Source organism: Papaver somniferum, unplaced genomic scaffold, assembly GCF_003573695.1.
Source record: "Papaver somniferum cultivar HN1 unplaced genomic scaffold, ASM357369v1 unplaced-scaffold_107, whole genome shotgun sequence".
In the NCBI taxonomy this organism is placed as follows: domain Eukaryota; kingdom Viridiplantae; phylum Streptophyta; class Magnoliopsida; order Ranunculales; family Papaveraceae; genus Papaver; species Papaver somniferum.
Window position 1 is genome coordinate 835,909 of NW_020619603.1, and position 19,817 is coordinate 855,725.

The following is a 19,817-nucleotide window of genomic DNA, read 5'->3' on the forward strand; positions in this document are numbered from 1 at the left end:
CGCCTTAAGCAATTCAGAATCACTTGTAGCTAATGATTAGTTGAAACTGGCTTAAAAAAGAAACCACAGATCAGTGATAGATTCAGTTTTTGTTTTCTGGTACTGTTTCTCTCATAGTCGGATTGGTTAGAATAAATTGGATTCATTACTCGTATTGGGATCTCTTTGTAGAATTGGATTCATTACTTCACACCGATGGAATCTGTAAGAAACATGGAAATAGGAAGCCACTTTATAATAAGAGACTTAAGAGTTAATTTGTAATACTGGGGCATCGCCCTATTTTTCTAGCTTTGGAAATTGGAGGCCGAAGGTTTTTGTTCCTTGGCTATGTTGTTGTAACTGGGCATAGTAATGTGTCATCAATAGCTTTCATGTGGAGGTTTTTTACAGATAATGGTGAAATGTTGGTTGCATACGGAAATACAATCCTTGTCCTCTTTTGTTCTGTTATTCTGCTTATTTTTTCTGACTAAGACTTAATTTGAACGCTTTTGTGCTATTTGTCAAACCTTGTAGTGAATCAGAAGATCTTTTTTTTCACTCATACAAGAGTAAGATGGTGTGAGGAGACTGGTTAATTTGATTTGCTCATAACAATGTCGTCTCTAAGGAATTTTGTCCCTAGGAGAGCTCACAAAGAACGATCCCAGCCGTGAGTAACTGCTCATTTTTCCTCAACTTTTATACCTTATTTGGTTATATCCGCAACCTTCATTTTTTTTTTCCATACTTTCAGGCAAGCAAGAAAAAAGTTTGGGATTCTTGAAAAGCACAAAGATTACCGTCAGCGTGCAAAGGCATACCACACAAAGGAGAACATTATAAAATCACCGAGAACATCAACTGCCATCAATCATCCGAGACTCAATAACACACTTCCATGCATGGCAGCGAGCATGTATTCTTAGTTGAACTCGGGCTGAAGTTATCCTTGCATCATCATCATGTCGAGATATACTGGCAACAACCCAAACTCGATACAACTTCATTCTCATCTCCATCCACATCTCATCATCTCTGCCAACCGTCACAACTATGTACGATCATCAACAGCATCACATAGACGTCCATCCTTCAGTTCAATGGAAGCAACAATCAACTTCCGTCATACACTACAGCCATTAGTTCCTTCTCGTGACTACTGCCAACACTACTCCCATCTTCACTGATGTTGATCGACGGAAGTAACTCCAATCCAGTATTCCAACTCCGACAGAAACCCAATGTTCTTCCCAAACTCCATACAAAACCGAGCATACCAATAAATATCAGTAGCTTCTCCTTCCATAGAGAACAAGAAGAGAGCTATTGTTACTTGAGCTGATGACAGCAATAGCGTGAGATAGAGTCAGTGCATCGATGGGTTATGGAGTTGTGCTGCTGCCATCATCAAAAGGTGATGGAGTTTGCTTTGAAGAAGATGCTCGTGATAGTGAATTAGTGATGACTGATGATGGAGTAGTTGTTTCTCGAGTATGGACTGTTGTGAATGACTCGAGATGGATCATTGAGCTGATCAGAAGAATCAGGGCAGGAAGGAGTTCGAGTAAAAGAAGAACAGGGTTTGTTATTAGTGTTATATGACTTATTAATAAGGTAGACGGGTTGTACCCGCGGGTTCACGGGTCGGGACAGGTTAACACGTTTACTCACAAACCGATATTTCTCCAACCCGAACCCGGTTTATTTTGAAACAAGCCGAGCCGGGTTCGGATTTTCACGAGTCGGGCACGGACTAACCCGCGGGTTTTGGCTTGTTTGCCAGCTCTAGTAGTAGGGTCGGGTTCCTCTACATTCATCCCCTCTTGGCAAGGTGAACATCATGTTTATATATTGTTTTAGTAGTTGTTTGAAAACAAACTGCCAATTTACAAGTCAATAAAACAACAAATCAATCAAAATAATTCAACGTAAACTTTCAACCGGCTGCCGTCGTCGGAAACCACTAACAAGAAGCCTTAAATGAAGATGAATTAATAGGACTCTCCAATTAACAAGAAGATAATTGTTTGTGGCCTAAAATGAAGAAGAATTAATAGTACTCTCCAATTTTATTTTATATTATTAATTAATGACGTAAAACCATTTTAAGTTATCTCTACTCAAAATTAGGCAACCCAGGGAGCTGATCTTGATGATTGGATCCCACCTGCTCTCTGCCGGAGGTAGTTACGGTACTGTTGTTATTATTCAAAGCAAACATGAATTGCTGCTCCTGCTGCTGTTGATGCATGATCACAGAGCTTGGATCTTGATGATGTTGAAACCAATTCTCACGAGGTAGTTGGAAGTTGAGATTAGTACCGGGGAGAACACCAGCAGCAGGATGATGATTATTATTAATACTAGCAAGAGAAAAGGGTGGATTAGGAACACCGGTGAACTGTTGAACCATTGCTCTGAAATTACTTGCATCCGTATTTAGAAGAGTGACCGGAGCACCGCGGGACGCCCTACGTCTCCGGATCGGCTTCGAAACTCTTCGCTCCGGATTCAAATGCGTGCCACTACTGCTTGAATTCATTTGTAACTGAAATTTTCTGATGCTGAATTTGTCCCGTTATGCAGTGCGTCTGGTACAGCACCGTGGCGGCCGAACATATCTTGATGACGACGGTTGTTGTTGTGGTTGATGATGATTATCACCAGTTGGGTTATGATTCCTTCCGTTAATATGAAGCCAGTCGTTGGGACTAGACATTAGTATTGGCTGCTGCTGGTTGATGAGAAACCAGTAAAACCAACTACAACCACTACACGAGTTTATATGCTACTAGTCGACCAAATTATTAAGAGGTTGAACGACCATACGTTCGGCATGTACATTATTTCGTGCTCCTTTTCGTGTAAAAATATTTCGCTAATAAAATTGTTAAACAGTAGGTCGATTTATGCATTATTAGTAATGGATAACGATGATTACATAACTAGTTGGAAGCCTAACAAGCTAAGCTCCAACGGCGTACCACTACATGAATTAACAGGTTGCTGTGCTAGCACACCAACGGGTCTCATGGGTAACCTTGCCAAGGGGAGCCGAAACAACGGACTGGGGGCGAGATTGTGTCACAAAGGGGCAAGCGTCCTGAAATATTAGGTCATAGAAGACTCGAACTTGGGACCTCCTACAGCGCATCACCTTTGGGGAACGGGAATGATCAGCTGAGCTATGGCCCGTTATTATTATTATTGTTATTATTATTAATAATGTCGTAATAAAGAAGTTAGGTGTGTGGTTCCAGGAAGCATAGCTAAGTAGATTTTAGTGAATGAATTGATGATTGGGACGTAACTGGGATCTAGGAAACAAATTTCATGGCGTTGAATCAGTGACACAGGACTTTTCAAAGTCTTTGGAGACATGATTCGGTCGTAAAGGTAAAAATTGATGGATCTGTTTTTAGGTTAGGTGATTATTGGTACACAAGAAGTGTCTGCCTCACACGCCACAATGTATGGTCTTCTAATCTAACAGCTAGTTTAGCAGTCCACGTCAGTTAGGGCAACGTCCTAAGTCCTATGGAGTGCTAATTTAGCAGTTAGATTAGCAGTCCACATCAGCTGGGACCACTGCCCAGCGCTGTTTGGTTCAGCGTCACAACTGTTTGGTTTAGTGCTTTAAATTTCAGACGTCAGATCAAATTTTGTGATTTTTATGACCCGTGTGATTTTTGTGAGCACTGATCGGTTCAGCGCTAATGTCATTTTTTGAATGCTTAACCATTCAGCGCTTCAATATCGCTGCTAGTTGAACTGCGAACACATGTTAGGAGAGAGAACTAGTGTTAATTTTAGGCCACAATTTCTTTTTTTTGAATTGCAACACTTAACTGCCAATCTAGCAGCTCAATCTAGTCCATATGACTTAACCTAAGATCGTACACCCGCAATACATAATTTCATCATTTCCTACCCGGATGAGTTGGGCTCATGCTTAAAGGCCAAACAAAACTTCTGGTTTTATATTTAGGCTAACTTGCTTTGCCTTTGTTTATTGAAAACGTTACCACACTATTTTGGTTCGACAATGGTGACTGTAATTTGAGGGCATGCAGCTTGTTCGCAATAATTACTATTACGGTTCTCGCCTCCGAATCCCTCCAAATTGAACTTGCACCTACAATTCTCGGGCGTCTCCTGACAACTCCATTTGTTGATATTGATACAATCCCAATCTGACCATCCTACTGAGATAGTTGTTGTTTAGATGTTACTTGCTAAGGTACTGGTTGGTGGATCTCCAGAAAATAACCAGAGGTGTGGATCTTCTTTTCCCATTTGGATTCATGATGTTGCTTAAACAATTTCATCTAGGCGTCTCCGGACGTTGCATCGAATACGAGTTCATTTTTGGTTGTCCATATAGACCAGGAGAGAAAACCATATGTCGTAATAGATGAGTCCAGAGTAGTTCCTTGCATGAGCTGTGAAATGGTCGTTTGGGGGTTTGAAGAAATTTGGAAAATGTGGTTGGTGTTTGGATTCATTGGAAGGTGAGTGAGAAGGGGGTTTCAGGGCGAGACTGCAACCGGGAAATGAAGGAGCATGGGGTTTCAGGCCGATATACATCACTGGATATACAAGAATACTATAATAATATCAAAATATAGGTGATAAGGATTAGTTTAATTAATAAATGTTTAATATAGGGATGTTATTATAATTTTATGACCCATAACCAACCTTGGCCGTAACACCAAAATAGAAATAGATAATTATAGAGTACCTAATTACAAATCGAGAACCTTATTACTGCAATAAACTCAAATAAAAAGTTTACTTATTTGATTTTACCGAAATAAAACTTGATAATTTATCTGGATACTCGATATTCGCAAGTACACAATTAGACATTGACAGCATACAATGAAATAAACTAGAGATAAAGAGTTCCCTTTTTGGATTCACCTGATGAATTTTGATAATTGTTGGGATACTTGTTATTTTCGACCATCACAGCCAAATCAAAAAAATTATGGTTCGGTATAATTGTTTTAGAATTCGACCGACACAACCAAATCAACATGTTCCGGTTCCGAATAATAGTTTTAAAATTCGACCGGCACACCCAAATCAACAGGTTCTGGTTCGGTTCTGAGTAATCGGGGCTCCCAATTACCCATACACTGGAATAAAGGGTAGACATAACGGCATCCTAGTACTCTTTAGAACAGAGACGGACCTATCCCTGGGCTAAAAAGGGCTAAAACCCGGGTAGTCTTCCTAGCCCACAAGCCATTTTTAAATATTTTTTTTTTTGCTCGACCAAGACTTCTAGCCCGGATAGTCCCTGCTTTACAATATGCCCCTCGTCTCATCATCACTGTCACCACCACAAGAGTAGTACACGTGACGTGATATGATAATACGAGTGACCAGCTCGTGGCAAACAAAACTCATCTTCTTCTGTTCCTCCGTCGGACCATCGTATCATATCTTTCCCAATTTTTTTTTTCTTGTTTCTCTCTGAACTCTCGAGAACTAAAAATCTTGGGGGGATACCAAAAATCTTTTTCTCGTTGATCTAAATTAAGTGTTTATTATTAAGATTAGCACCACAATTTTGAAATTCTAGGGTTAGGGTTTTAAAGATGGATAGATACAGAGCAGGAGGAGGTGAATCAGACGCTTACGATAGAAGAATGCCTTCATCTTCTTCTGAACCCCCAAATAGAAACCCTAATTTTAGACCTGGGTTTTCTTCTGCTCGTGGTGGTGGTGGCGGTCGGAGTACCAATTTCCATAGTCCTCCTCATCAGCATCCTTCTTCTTCCAATTACAGTCACTGCGGCGGCGGCGGTGGTGGTCGGAGCAACATTAAGCTCATATTCACCTCAGTTAGGTTTTGCAACGATATTCAAGGATTTTCGCTTTTGGTTACCCGCCTTTCTTTTATGTCCTTCCTATCAAGAAGAATGCAAGACCATGGAAACCTACTAAAAACGGTTAAGTTGGAATTTTGGAAGAGAGACAAATAAATACTGCTCTTTTACCACTCACTGCGGCGGTGTTATTTCAATGGCATTGACCCAGCAAGTCCTTCACAATGGAGTTTGATTGTCATGTTTGTATGTCATTTGTCCATGTGCAACTGTTGTACAAGTCCAAACAATACACTGACGATTGCATTTGAATGGATGTTAATGAAACTTAAGAACCAAATTGTATAATCTGGAAGGTTTCTATGGCCTTGTTGTCTTGATTACTGGATTGAAACTAACTTGAATGGCTTGGATGGGACATATACTAGTTCAAGAGTCTTGTTATGGATAACTTAGTTATAACTTTGAGTCTTGATTATGTTCCCAGCTTTATAGATTTTAGCTCATGGAGCCCTTTGGATTTCTTCTTACTAATACGCCGTGAATGATATGCTTGAATACATCGTCTAGTATGAGTTACACTCTTTATTATGTTGATTCTAACAAGTGAGCGTAATGGTTAGTTCTGCAGGACATGAATAGATTAACAAGTGTGTTTGATAGTGTAGTTGGACTGTACGCGTGAGTTGTCTCTGTATGTTTTATGAATGGTGTGATTTCTGAGAGCTGAGTTGGTGTTGTTAGTGTGATCTATATTTAGCAGTGAGCGATCTTTTTGGATGCATTAAGAATGAATGTGGTGAAATTATAATTACCTTTCTTTAGGTAGTGCATTCTTTCAGAGGAGTTGCACGATTAGTAATGAAGTTATGGTTGATGGTTTGGTTGAGGAGGCTTCAGTTGTTAATCCTTTTTAATTTCTGTGATATGTGAATCATCAATGGACGACGGAGTAGACTTCGCTGTTAGCTTTTGCAATTGATTTTTTGCGTGCACTCTTCATTTAATACAGTTTTATTACTATGCTGGTTGCTTGTGGAATCTTCCTATACCCTGTATTTTTTTACAGTTTCTTTGTGGGGTGGTTCATTGTTGATTGCTTGTGGGATCTTCATCTTAAAGTATTATTGTTGGTGGTGGTTGGAACATTTTTGTTTTGTGTGATGGTTTGAATGTTGTGACTACAAATTAGTGACAGGTTTGATGATGCACTTGGTCACTGGAGATAGGTTTGACAGTGAAAGGTGATTGAGAGCACAAGTGTTAGAATGGATATTATTCTTGCAGCTGAAGATTATGAATGGTTAACAATGTGTGGTCAGAAAGCTTTTTTTTATAAACTCCGATCTTCATTTAGTTCTCAGTTCGGTGGTGTTAAGAATCTGAAATCATATTTGTTTTATGCTACTAACCCGTCAAATAGAAGTTCATTTTAGGTGATATAGATTCGTTAGTCTAGAAATACGAGATGTTTCAGCAGTAATGCAGGAGGATAGCTAGTACTGTAGTACACTAGGTTAAGTTAGTGTGTATTTGTCTAGGTAATTTGTTTTTGTTTGTGAAAATACTTCAGAGTACTGCAGAAAATTACGGTGTGAAACTCTATCTTCCTTCCTTTTTGAATGGTATATACAATGTATGGATAATTGATGGGATGGTTCTTTAGTGCAATTACAGTGTGTATGTGGTCTATACAAGTTGATATGTGGATGTGGACATCTTTTGATTGTTGGAATGTTTTTTTAGCAGAATTGTGGTGTTGAGCTCTATTTTTTCATTTGGAATGGTCTATACAAGTTGATCTGTGGATGTGGACATTTATAATTGTGGGAATGGTTTATTAGCATATGTGATTGTGGTGTTAATCCTCTTTTTTTTTTTTTTACCTTTTTCTTTGTGGTTGATCGAAGTTGGATTAGTTTTAGCTTACAACAATTTCTTCACTTTCAGTTATCTGTGTGTACATTTTTAGAGCATTTCAGTTGTCCGTGTGTACTTTTTTAGAGCACAACAGTTATGTGGTGATGTCATACTACGTAGCTGTTGGCACGCATTATTGATAGAAGAGTAGCAATAGCCTAATATTGTCAGGATGCCAACTCTTTTACTTCTGCAGGATGCTGTTTCATAAAATATGCAACTTCCGAGGATGCTGAGATGGCTATTAGAGCTTTGCACAATCAATACACTTTACCTGGGGTGAGTTTATTGCTTTTTTTGGGTCTTAATAGTCTCCTTATATATTTATCTATTTTTACTCATTTTTATTTCCGTGTTTCAGGGAACGGGCCCTATACAAGTTAGATATGCTGATGGAGATAGGGAGCGCCTTGGTAATTATCTTCCTAATTCAGCTTATGTATCATTCTTAGGTTGTGTTTAATTTTCTTATATATATATATTTTTTTTTGTAATATGTTTGTCTGTCATAGGTGCAGTTGAGCACAAGCTGTTCGTTGGGTCTATGAACAGACACGCTGCAGAGAAAGAAATCGAGGAGGTATGTTCCCACTCATTGAGCAGTTGTATTACTAATCTCTACCATACACAAAATAACAGTGTTACTCATTCTGGGTTTGCAAAACCTTAATCCTGTTCCACCTCAGACACTATTCTTTTTCAAAATGTTTCTTCAAAATAAATAATTATCGTTACCTTGGAACGCTCTTTCTGCAGATGATATGCTGTAACTGATCCCATTTAGCTTTTAGTTGACATCTTTCCAATTTATAGAGATCTCAATTCATGTGTTGAAGTTATAATACTCTTCCATATTCCATATGCCAGATTTTTGCTCCTTATGGCCGGGTTGAAGATGTTTACATTATGCGGGATGATCTAAAGCAAAGTCGTGGTAATCTCTCTCACCCCCCCCCCCCCCCCCCCCCCCCCCACACACACACACACACACACACAGAAACACACACATAGACATCGTGCTTGCATATGTTATCTGCACAGACTCTGGTCCTTTGAGCAAAGATACCAGAGGTGGATGGTTTAAGTACCTTATTCCCAACTGTGATACGTGTAGGTTTGACTGCGCATATGTGAAAAGCATGTCTTTAACGTGTTAATGATATCCCATTGTGGTTGTTTAAACTTTTACGTGTTAATGATATCCCATTGTGGTTGTTTAAATATATACATGCTTATCCTCTTTCTAAGAACTATGGAATGGTAGTTTTTTGATCTGGAATACGCTAATTGTTTTTCGTGTACATTACTGATTGGAGAATTGCTTCTTCTCATCTTTTTGTATCGGCGCAAATGCTCCAGGATGAAATTCATTCAAAAGCATGCCAAAATTTTCATGGGTGTATACTCCTTTTTCTAATATGTTTGTTACATTTTTTTGAAGGATGTGGATTTGTTAAATTTTCTCATAGAGATATGGCAGTAGCCGCTATGAATGCGCTTAATGGAACCTATTTAATGAAAGTAAGCTTTTGATGAATAATTTAACATGAGGTCCTCTTGTCTTTCTTTCATTTAACTTCTTTGCTTAACCTTTGTTTCCTGCTTAACAGGATTGTGATCAGCCATTAACAGTTCGATTTGCTGATCCTAAGAGGCCTAGAGTGGGAGATTCGAGGTATTTGATGACCCAACTTTTTTCAATGAACTTCCAATTAATTAGGGAATCCAAGCCCATTACTTTTCACACGTCCTTGCAAACTGATTATGGAATACATATAAATTTTATCTGCCTGTTCAAATACTTTGCTGATACTTAGACGGGTCTCTTGTTTCCTTTTTTCCCCCCTCAGGGGAACTCCTTCATTTGGTGGTCCTGGTTTTGGTCCCCGCTCACAAGCACCATCAGGGTTTAGGTATGTTCAGCATCCGATAATTAAATCTTGTTCCACCCCCATTCTCTTTGTTCCATATATAATGACTGGGCCTTATTTTCTTATTTTCACTTAATAGACCGGCATCAAATCTTGGCGACCCTATGGGTGGACGAGGACCACCTAGTTCGTGGAATCCAATTAGTCCTCAGAATGCAGGACCAACTTCTGATGCTAATGCACACGGTTTCAATGGTCAGTTGGGTGCTAGAAGTGGTGGTACGACGGTTCCATCTGCCACTGTAAGTTTTCGATCTGTGTTTTCCGTACATAATTTGGCATTGTAATATCTTGTAAAAAAGAATCCCCCAACAATTACTTTGGAGCGCATCAACTCTTCTGAATTTTTCATTTTTCCTTAAATTTTTTTCAGAGTGGGCCAATGGGAGGCTTCGGCGGTCCTTCAAATGGTTCTCATCCACCACTTGCACCTTTACCTTCTCCAATCCCTCAACAGGTATTGTTGATATTTCCTTTTTTCTAATGGATATGTATTGTCTTTTTAAAACATCAATAAACTGTATATTGACCTTGTTCTCAGGGTTATAACCAGTCTATGCCGCAAATACCATCTGGTGGACAGCAAATTTCACCTTTATCGAAGCCACTTCAATCTACTCCCGACTTGCTGCCTCCAGTACAACTACAATCGCAGAACACGCCAGTATCATCTTACTCACAGACATCAACACAACAAGGCCAGTTACAGATTCCCAACTCTGCCATTCGACCCTCCCTTAATCAGGCATTTCCATCGCAACATTCATCTGGCTCAGTAGGTCAAGTGCCAGTTTCCCAGCCTCAGGTCCAGCAGAGTGCCTCTGTTGCTCCACAGTTCTCGCAACAAGGTGTCTCTGGGCCTACTGGCATTCAGCAGAAGCAACAATTGCATCAGCCACCACACCAATCGCCCTCCCAGCTAGCTCAAGTCCTGTCTCAGCAAACACAAGCTTTGCAAGCTAGGTTTCAGTCATCACAACAAGCATTCACTCAGCTACAGCAAAAGATGCATATGATGCAGCAGTCTGGTCAAAATCTAGCTCAGCAGCCAAATGCCCAAGCAACTAAATTACAGGTTATTGCAGATATTGGATTTCTAAGCATCTTTTCTAAGTTGGGTTATACAGTTTTCTGACAAGTGTATTATGGATTGGGAAGGGGCCCCCTTAGAGAGGGACCATGGTTTTATCTATGCGTATAGCTTTTTGACTGTATATTTTTCGCTGCAGTCTCCATGGTCAGGAAACATTCCTCAAGGGCAGACAGTTCCCAACAGTCTTGCTACTGCAGCTGCTGTGCCGGGGTCTTCAACAACAGCTGGTACAACTCCTGCTTTAGCACCTATTGTTGGGCAGGTTGCACTTCCTCCTTGTAATTGGACAGAGCACACGTCCCCTGAAGGATACAAGTACTATTATAACAGTGTAACAAGTGAAAGCAGGGTAACGTTTTCTTTATTTTTCTGTTTAAGACTTCTTATTTTGATTTGCACATTAATGCTCTCCGATATGGTTTTACGCCTCTAAATTCTGGAATTGATCTTGTGTCTCTGAATGTGCATTAATTTTAGTGGGAGAAGCCTGAGGAGTTAACCTTGTTTGAGCAACGACAGCAACAAAAGTTATCTCATCCTCAAAAACCTCCGGTTCAACAATTTCAATCTCCTGCACATTCACAGTCACAACCGCAAGTCCTATCTACTCAGCAAGGCCCTCAGTCGCAACAAAATCAGATTCAACCACAGGTCCTATCTAGCCAACAAGGCCCTCAGTCACAACAAAATCAGATTCAACCGCAGATGCGCCACCCCCAACAGCTGCAGCAACCTTCTTTAAATTCACCGGTTAGTGCCTTAGTTGTCTGTTATTTGATTGTTGGTAGTACGACATATGTTGCCTGTTAATCACTCCATAATATGTGGATATTTTTGTGTTTCAGTACCAGGGATCTGGCTTCGCTGGTCAACAAAATGCTCAGGTAAATTCTGCAACTTATTACATCTTTCTATTGGTCTTGGGGGTTTCACCAAGTCCAAATCGTCCCAAGTTGCGTGATTTGTGTGTTAGTTGATTGTTCTAAGTATTTTGCGGCATGGAACTGCAGGAACTTGGTTATGCTCAATCCCAGGCTTCAGCCAATTCAGGTGTTGACCCTGGTCGTTTCCACCAGGGGATTCAGGCACAGGAGTGGGCGTGGAAGAACAAACCTACAGGTTGGCCTTTAAGGTTTTTCTATATCAAATTTTGATTTCATGGCATACAACCTATCAAATAGGCGATGACGTTTGTGATGTACTTTCAGGAGCATAATTTAGAGAAGGGATCCTGAAGCAAGATGCAGCTAAAGCTTGTGTACTTGAAGGAGAGAAAGTTCCGTTCTACATGAACAATGGGTGGTGCACAGCGGTTTATGCGGCGAAATGTATGATAGAGGAGAATCCATGCTAGCAAGAGCAATAACCTGAGGACTGGAAGCTGTCCGTTCTGTGCTGTGCTCATCTTGTGTTATATGTACTTTGAGCTTCACCGTTGACCTTGTTGAGGTTTTACAATTTCAGTAACACTTATGGAAAATTTTCACAAGGGAAAGCCCAAAAAGTTGAACAAAATCTGTAACCTCTGTTGTCAGATAATTGTAATGATGGTCATGGGTAATATTGCGCTGATTATAATTTTGAATGCAAACTTGAGCAACTCAAGATGCATTATTCATGTTCCATGCCCTTCAAACTTGCTCCATATCACAGCAAATTTCTACTTCAGGAAGTTTCATCTTCAATGATGAAGCTTCTTGGATAAACTCATTTAGTTTGACGTTCGGGAACAATGTAAAATGTTCCGAGTTTGGCCCGTGTAGAGGTGTAAAACGTGTCGGCCCGGCACAGCTCAGCCCACGAAGTCACGTGCTGGGTTGTGCTAGAGATTCAGATGTGTTGTGCTAAATGGCGTACCCTGCTGTGCTGGGTTGGTACACTTATTTTATGTTCACCAAATTAAATATTTTTGAGATATTTTAGTTACTATATGTATTATTACAGAAATAAATTAGCATATCGAAAATAAAATGTCAGAAATTGGCTAAAACAATGATTTTTTATGAAAAATGCATCAAATGTGATGTATTGTGTAGTATTTTACGCATGACGTGGTTGTGTTTTCTTCGCATGCTGTGCATGTTAACACGTGTCGCGTGTTGTGCTGTGCCGCTGTGCGTATTTGTCTGGGCCGGTCACGTGCTGTGTCTGTGCTGGGCCAGTCATGTGTTGTGCTCGAATTTTAACGTGTTGTGTTGTGCGATAAACGTACTCGCCCGTCCCAAATTACACCTCTAGACCCGTGCATGAAAAACTTAAGCAAACTAACCAAATAACCTTGGTCTATGAATAAATAGGCCCGTGCATGAAAAACTTAAGCAAACTAACCAAATAACCTTGGACTATAAATAAAGACAATATTCTAGTGTTGGACTGTTCCCAGCTATGAGTACTTGATTAGAGGTTAATGACATGCTCATTATAAAACGTTGCCGATGTAGCCAAGTCAGAGTTGCTCTATCGTTTTTTCTTTTCAGAGCTAGAGCAAAGCTATATACTCCCTCCGTTTCTGAAAAAGTGAAAGTCCCTCTTTCTCAGAAACGGAGGTAGTATATTCTTAGTATAAATGTATAAAACAATCATGGAAATAGAGGTGAAGAAGCGATGCAGCCATTCTTGGATCGTTCATTACAGCTTCCTCAACCTTAGAATAAATGATTCGTTCAACATCAGGACAAGTATAGTGATAGGCATCGATTTGGGTGAAAGAGTACTTCTTAGATATAGAAGCAAATGAGAGAAAAACCCAAAGCAAAACAAGGGAGATTAAACACTGCCATTAAGCTATAGACAGTCCCATCAATACTGAAGCAAATGACAAAAAATGCGCACTACAACAATGAGACTATGGCCTAATCTAGTAGACAGGGATGCATTAGGTTCTTGCTGATATAATAGGAACACCCATCAATGGACTTGAACGCTCCAGTGGGGACTCAATCCAACACCACAAGTTGACTGGCGACTGAAGATCAATTTGCGATTATACACAAGTTTAATCTCCTGAATCAGATGTTAATAGTGGTCTTGATGAGCGACATCAGCTTATCGGGCTAGAGCTAGCCATCCTGATTTCATTTGCCATCCTCTCTTTCTCTTTTAAAGACTCTTCAAATCTCATGAATTTCTTTAACACGTATTCCCGATCAACGGCGGCTGCTCAATTTCCTCCCGCTTCCATTGTCTCTGTTCAATAAAATATACAAGGCTCTCATTTACACAACTATGTAACTTTAAAAAAGAGTTGAAGTAGATATCCGCAAGTTCTTTCACCTGCACACCCAGTACTGATCGAGGCTTATGCCTCCGAGGAATGACCCCATTCCAGATGAATGCCGACTGTTTCTCAGCTTCGCTCTGATTCCATTCACTCTGTTAAATAAACATATAAAACTCTCAGTTACGCATACAACTATATAACTTCTAAAATGAGTAATAGCAGAGATCCGAAAGTTGAGCTTTCACCTCAATAAATCACACACCACGCACTTGTTCGAGCGTCTGCCGCCTACGAGGAAGGACCCCCTTTGATTTCAGCTCACTCAACCTTGCACGAGCTGCAGATTTCAACTCTTCATTTTGGCGCTCGACTGCTAGTTTATCCTTCTTGGTAATCGCACGCCGTTTTGCAAGAACCACACTTTTAAACATCGACCGTATTTCGCGGTGCCTGGGTTCTGACGGATCAATATAAGTCTGTAGAAAACATATCATAAACGGTATAAGCACATTTCACAGACACATAAATACAAGCAGTATTACTGGAAGAAAGATAAAATTTAGCAAGATAGATATGAATTACAGAGTAAAAAGTTGTTAATTAGGATGGGGGAGGTTTGCCATGGCATGGCCTTACGCCCGAATTTCAAAGGACTCTACTATTCCATTATTTAATAGATCAGTCAGTGAGGCTTAGAAAAGTTAGAAAGCCACAGAAAACATAAACCTTGCGATATGAATCCCTGTCAGCAACCGCAGCGAGATGATTTACACTAAGAGTATCCACCGGGCCTTCCCAAATACGGTCAGGTGGTTCTGGACCTCTCATTATTGGGTCGAAGAAGCGAGGAACCTTAACCTTTCTACACACATGCATGCGAACTGTATCATGCTTGCGAATTTTGCGCTGAAATGTGCATTTAGCAATCCCTTCTAGTCCATGAGCAAGACCTTCCCCTGCAGGCTGCCCATTAAAGGATACAATCAGAAACACAAAAAGCAAGCAAAAAATGTTGCTGCATAGAACATACTTCACAACAGAAGAATTCAAATTATACGTATACATAATTTGGAGTTTTAGACATTCACTCAGGGAAACAGTTATTGCACATAAAAGGTTTTAAACTCTAAAACACACCAAAATGAACAAACTACTGTACACCTCGAAGAAATTTTGCTGATACATAAATTTTACTAGCACAAAAGTAAATGCAATTCAGATGAGAATTACACCAACCTCATTAATCTTCCCAGAAACTCCACTTGCAGTCCGAAGTTTTGCATCCTTGAAATTAGCAATTTCGAGGTCTGATTTGAACATACCCTTTATAAAAACAGTTTTTTGGGATATCTTACAAGGAGTTCCAAACCGCTTTATTTTCTTAACTATCCGTGCGGCCTTGTTAACATCAACTACAGAAGCCTTTGCTAAGAACCTAAATGCTGCCCTGTGCTAAATAATCAAATGACAACCTCTATATCAGGGATTATTATACAAGTACAACAGAAGTTACTTTAACCAAAATAATTTAATTTGGATGAACTTTTTGCTTGAATAAAATACATCATATATACCTTGTTGTCTGCCAGACTTTGCACAACAGCAAGTCCAGTATTGGGAGGCGCAAGAGGGCCCCAAAACATTGCATAACAGAGCCTGTTTCGCGGAGTGTGTTCGAGAAACCGATAGATTCCACGGCAGTCTTCCAGGGTATAAATAGGTCTTGTCTGGTACCGCCTCCAACCAACTGAAACAATGATAGGGTCCTTTGACTTCAATAGCTTCAAATGCCAGCTATGTAACTCAAGCTTTGCCTGCAAGAGGAAACAAAATTCAGTTGGGTTTACAGTGAACAGACGAAGTGTCTCCAAAGTAAAATCACAATCGAACATCGAAGTATAATAACCTGAATACATCCAACAGCTTCTTCTTCAATAGTGATACCTCCAACGAGAATAGGCTGACAAGGATTATGATTTTTAACCATTTCAAATGGAACGTTGTGGAACTTAAGGCTAACATAAGACCCTGCTCTGACACACCCGCACTCCATGCAGGTTAACTCAGCAAGACCGCTATCAACAGGAAATGGATCAGCTAAGCTTGTCACGCTAGCTAACTGGAAATCACCAACTCCAGCAATATGCACCTGGAAATAAACCTTAAGTCAGTGCGTAACAAAATTTCAAGTACAGACTAAATATAAAGGATGATGATACAGATATAATATACTATGTGACAGAACAAGACGAGTATGTCCACAAAAGTTGTTTCTAGTTTCAAAAAGTGATATAACGAAAAGCAAGTCCGTCGCCAGTTAACCTAGTTACCTTAGTTCCTTCCTCGATGTGACATCCTCGAAGGTACCCTTCCAAGATAATGTTTCTCGGGCATTCATTATCCATTTGGACTGTCTCTTGAGGAGTGACATCTTTAAAATGATCTACCAGCATATAAGGACGTGCAGCACGCCATGACAAAGGATGGAACTCCATGGTGGATATGTAGTTTGCCAGTTCGCTAATTTCTTTCTCCAAGTACCTGTTAACCGTCAAATAAGCTGAATCAGACATTTCTATTGGCATTCCTTAAATACACTGTTTCCCGCCTTTAGGTGAGTCCCTTGGGTAACAAATTGATTCGGCTATGAAAGAAAAAAAAAACTAATAAGATAGGCAGAAGAATTACAAGAAGCAACTTAGCAGTGTTCATCTTAGAAACTTACATCCCATTATGAAGACTAGATAAGCAGAATAGCTGTGCTCCTTTGCATATTTGAGTCTGAAACTGGTCCAAGAGGCTTTGCCGAGTCCTTGTGAGTACATATTCTCTCTTGAAGCTATCAAGATATGTAAGCACCCCCATAACCTTGGGCATGCCATGAACTTTCAAAAGTTCGAGGAACTCAAATGTTTCCTAAAATCAACAAAAGCATACTAATCAGATCGTCCAACACTTGTGTATCACAAAAGTTGAAGGGTAAGAAACAAAGGGGTAATGGAAGAATACCATCTCAAACTCATAACCCGCATCAATGAGGAATATCACAGCATCGGCATACTTTGCAGCGTCAATCATGCCATTGACATTATTGGGGCACTCCACAAACTGTATCCGTCTTTTGTTTCCTAATACAAACCACATAACCAAAACATCAAGAGACTATCGACAGGAGAATAATGTTAAGATGAAACAACAAATAAATATACCTGCTACAATCCTAATCGGGCCTGCCATGTCAGAATGACTTCCCTTGGTATAGAAATCCACCAGACACTTTATTAAGAGAGTTTTACCGACCTAAGACAGAAATACAACAGAATTCAATAATCGGAAATCGGAAATATATGTATAGATAAGCCTATACATATACATCTATAAATCAACAGTCATATGTGCATAGATAAGCCTATTACATTGATAAATTCAACAAAAATAGGAAGGAAAAAGAAGTTATAAATAAACCCTAATTAAAGTACAACTAATCACCTTGGGAGGGCCGTGAACAACTATAACATATGGGGGTCGTTCTTCTTCAGTGGTATGATCAATATCCATAAAATCTGGATGTGGATCGCTCTGGTGATGATCAGCACAATCCTACAATTAACACAAGATAAATAAAATTAAAATTGAAAAGCCCTAAAATCAAAAGAGAGAGATGGATCGGATACCTCATCACAACTCTTCATATTGTAGATCTTTAAGTATGAAACACCATATTCGATGTATGAATCTTCTTGTCGTCGATTACGAGACGAAGAAGCCATTAAGGCGGCGTCGGAGTGTACAGGTGGGGGGAGGAGTGGATGGAGGTTTAGCATTTGGGTGCCTTTTTATCAAATGCAAATAATTCGATGGGTGTAATGTAATCGGTTTTGGTCCGGCTTAGTCGGGTCTACGGGTCAATCCGCACCGAACTGGACCATATGGCTCCCGTGAATTTTTGTTGGTCTCAAAAACATTTTTGTTGAGCCAGGTGGATGGCCAAACTGGTTTTTCCACTATGGTAAAGCACTGGACGTTAGATAACTAAGCGCGAGAGCGTAATACAAACGCCGGCGCTCGTGGATAAAACTCTGAAGTTCGTTGCAAAAGCGCTGGCGTTTGTAGAAAAAATGCTGGCGTTGGCATCAAGGTCGTCAACGGCTACTTTCCAACAATCATTCTACCTCCATAAATACGGTTCGAGTTTGATCTCACAAATTCACAACGATCTTTCACCCGATCAATCTTTTCTTAATTTCAATTTTTTTCAACTTTCAACCATGATTTCTGATTTTGATTCATCTGAGGAAGATATGGAGATGGATGAAATGTTGTATGAACAAGAGGAAGAAATGTGTATGGAGTTTTTACATCAAATGGATGAAGATGCAAATCAAGATAAAAGAAGGCGACATTTTATGTTGCAATTACAATCGGGATTATATCAAAGCCTTTAGAGCCATATGAAGTTGCGACTAGAAGATGGACGTGGCGAGATCGACATTTTTACCACGAAAAAATGATGCATGATTATTTTTATCATCATTGTGTCTATTCCGATGAGGATTTTCAGCGATGATTCACACGGGACGCAACTTGACGCAAAGGATTATTACCGAGCTTTGTCAGGTACAACCTTTATTTAATTATCAGTATGATGCACGACATGTACAAGGCTTTAGTCCCGAGCAAAAGGTCACTCCGACGATCAGTATACTATGTTATGGGGTACCAGCGGATTCCACAGATGACTACATCTGTATGGGTAAAACAACCGCCTTTAGGTATCTCAAGTTGTTTTGCGAAACAATAGACGAGCATTTTGGTCCAACCTTTTTAAGAAAGCCTAATCAGGAAGATGTTCAAAGAATAACTGCAAAAATACCGCGAGGGGTTTTCCAGGAATGCTAGGTAGTCTAGACTGCATGCACTGGACGTGGCATGCGTGTCCGGTTGAATGGGCATGCCAATATAAGGGTCATTATCCAAAACTAACTGTAGTTTTAAAAGCTTTATCTAGGTATGATTGTTGGTTTTGGCATGCCTTTTTTGGACTCCCGGGTTCAAATAACGATCTCAATGTTTTGTATAAGTCACAATTGTTTGAAGATCTTAAGGATGGGTTCGCGCCGCACTGTAATTTCACCATAACCGATCATCACTACACTCAGGGCTATTATCTAGCAGACGGAATCTATCCAGAATGGTCAACTATGGTTCAAGCTTATAATCAGGTAGGTTTTGGGCCGACGTCTTCGAAGGATATGAAGTACTTTAACACCCAACAAATGAAATGCAGAAAGGATGTTGAACGCGCTTTTGGCATTCTGAAAAGGAGCTGGGCCGACACGCTTTTCTGATATTCAAGAAATGAACAAAATTAAGCTGACTTGTATCATTCTGCATAACATGGTCATTGAAGAAACAAAGCGTGACCCAACCTGGACTAGTTTTCCAGATGAATATTTGAGGCCGAATCTTGTGGTAGAGCATGGGTGCCCGGCAAGAGAATATAGACTTGCCACCCAATATTTCGCTTAGCAATCTATATGGACAAACTCGAATATACTTTCAAGAGAATCAACAAGACTCAATCAATTAAAAGTATATCAACGAGTTTTTATATATATATATATATATATATATATCTTGATTTGATTTGATTTACTCAAGGAGATCCTGCGAGTTCTAATCAAATACAAGGAATGACTTGGACGGTACCAAAGACCAATGTCCAAGGATCAATGAATGATAACCAACAACCAAAGGTTGGATTAATCTAATTGATGATCTAAACGCACAACCTTTATTATTTCAATTATAAAGATAAACAATATAAT

General features: G+C 39.7%; 3 protein-coding genes across 4 annotated transcripts; 1 reads left to right on the forward strand and 2 right to left on the reverse strand.

Moving 5' to 3' along the window:
• Positions 1 to 2,101: 2,101 nt before the first annotated feature.
• On the reverse strand, positions 2,102 to 2,527 carry LOC113328308 (VQ motif-containing protein 22-like). Its single transcript, XM_026575423.1, has one exon. The coding sequence runs from the start codon at positions 2,525 to 2,527 to the stop codon at positions 2,102 to 2,104; it is 426 nt and encodes a 141-aa protein (XP_026431208.1).
• Positions 2,528 to 7,852: 5,325 nt separating this feature from the next.
• On the forward strand, positions 7,853 to 12,392 carry LOC113328181 (flowering time control protein FCA-like). 2 transcript variants are annotated; one of them, XM_026575271.1, is made up of 15 exons: positions 7,853 to 8,024; positions 8,107 to 8,158; positions 8,264 to 8,325; positions 8,613 to 8,679; positions 9,187 to 9,266; positions 9,356 to 9,420; positions 9,596 to 9,658; positions 9,756 to 9,918; positions 10,050 to 10,133; positions 10,218 to 10,751; positions 10,906 to 11,118; positions 11,247 to 11,519; positions 11,615 to 11,653; positions 11,780 to 11,888; positions 11,978 to 12,392. In XM_026575271.1, exons 1-15 carry the CDS (start codon positions 7,983 to 7,985, stop codon positions 11,983 to 11,985), a joined length of 1,854 nt encoding a protein of 617 aa, XP_026431056.1. In that variant the 5' UTR covers positions 7,853 to 7,982; the 3' UTR covers positions 11,986 to 12,392. The 2 variants fall into 2 exon arrangements, with proteins under 2 accessions (XP_026431056.1, XP_026431054.1); XM_026575269.1 differs by having other exon boundaries at positions 7,855 to 8,024; positions 8,258 to 8,325.
• Positions 12,393 to 13,382: 990 nt separating this feature from the next.
• Positions 13,383 to 17,809, reverse strand: LOC113328196 (ribosome biogenesis protein BMS1 homolog). The gene is made up of 13 exons (XM_026575287.1): positions 17,664 to 17,809; positions 17,479 to 17,589; positions 17,199 to 17,289; positions 16,999 to 17,117; positions 16,715 to 16,905; positions 16,320 to 16,530; positions 15,896 to 16,138; positions 15,564 to 15,803; positions 15,226 to 15,441; positions 14,716 to 14,952; positions 14,235 to 14,465; positions 14,043 to 14,141; positions 13,383 to 13,955 (listed from the first exon to the last, which is right to left on the reverse strand). The coding sequence occupies exons 1-11, from the start codon at positions 17,757 to 17,759 to the stop codon at positions 14,244 to 14,246; spliced, it is 1,977 nt and encodes a 658-aa protein (XP_026431072.1). The 5' UTR covers positions 17,760 to 17,809; the 3' UTR covers positions 13,383 to 13,955; positions 14,043 to 14,141; positions 14,235 to 14,243.
• Positions 17,810 to 19,817: the final 2,008 nt, after the last annotated feature.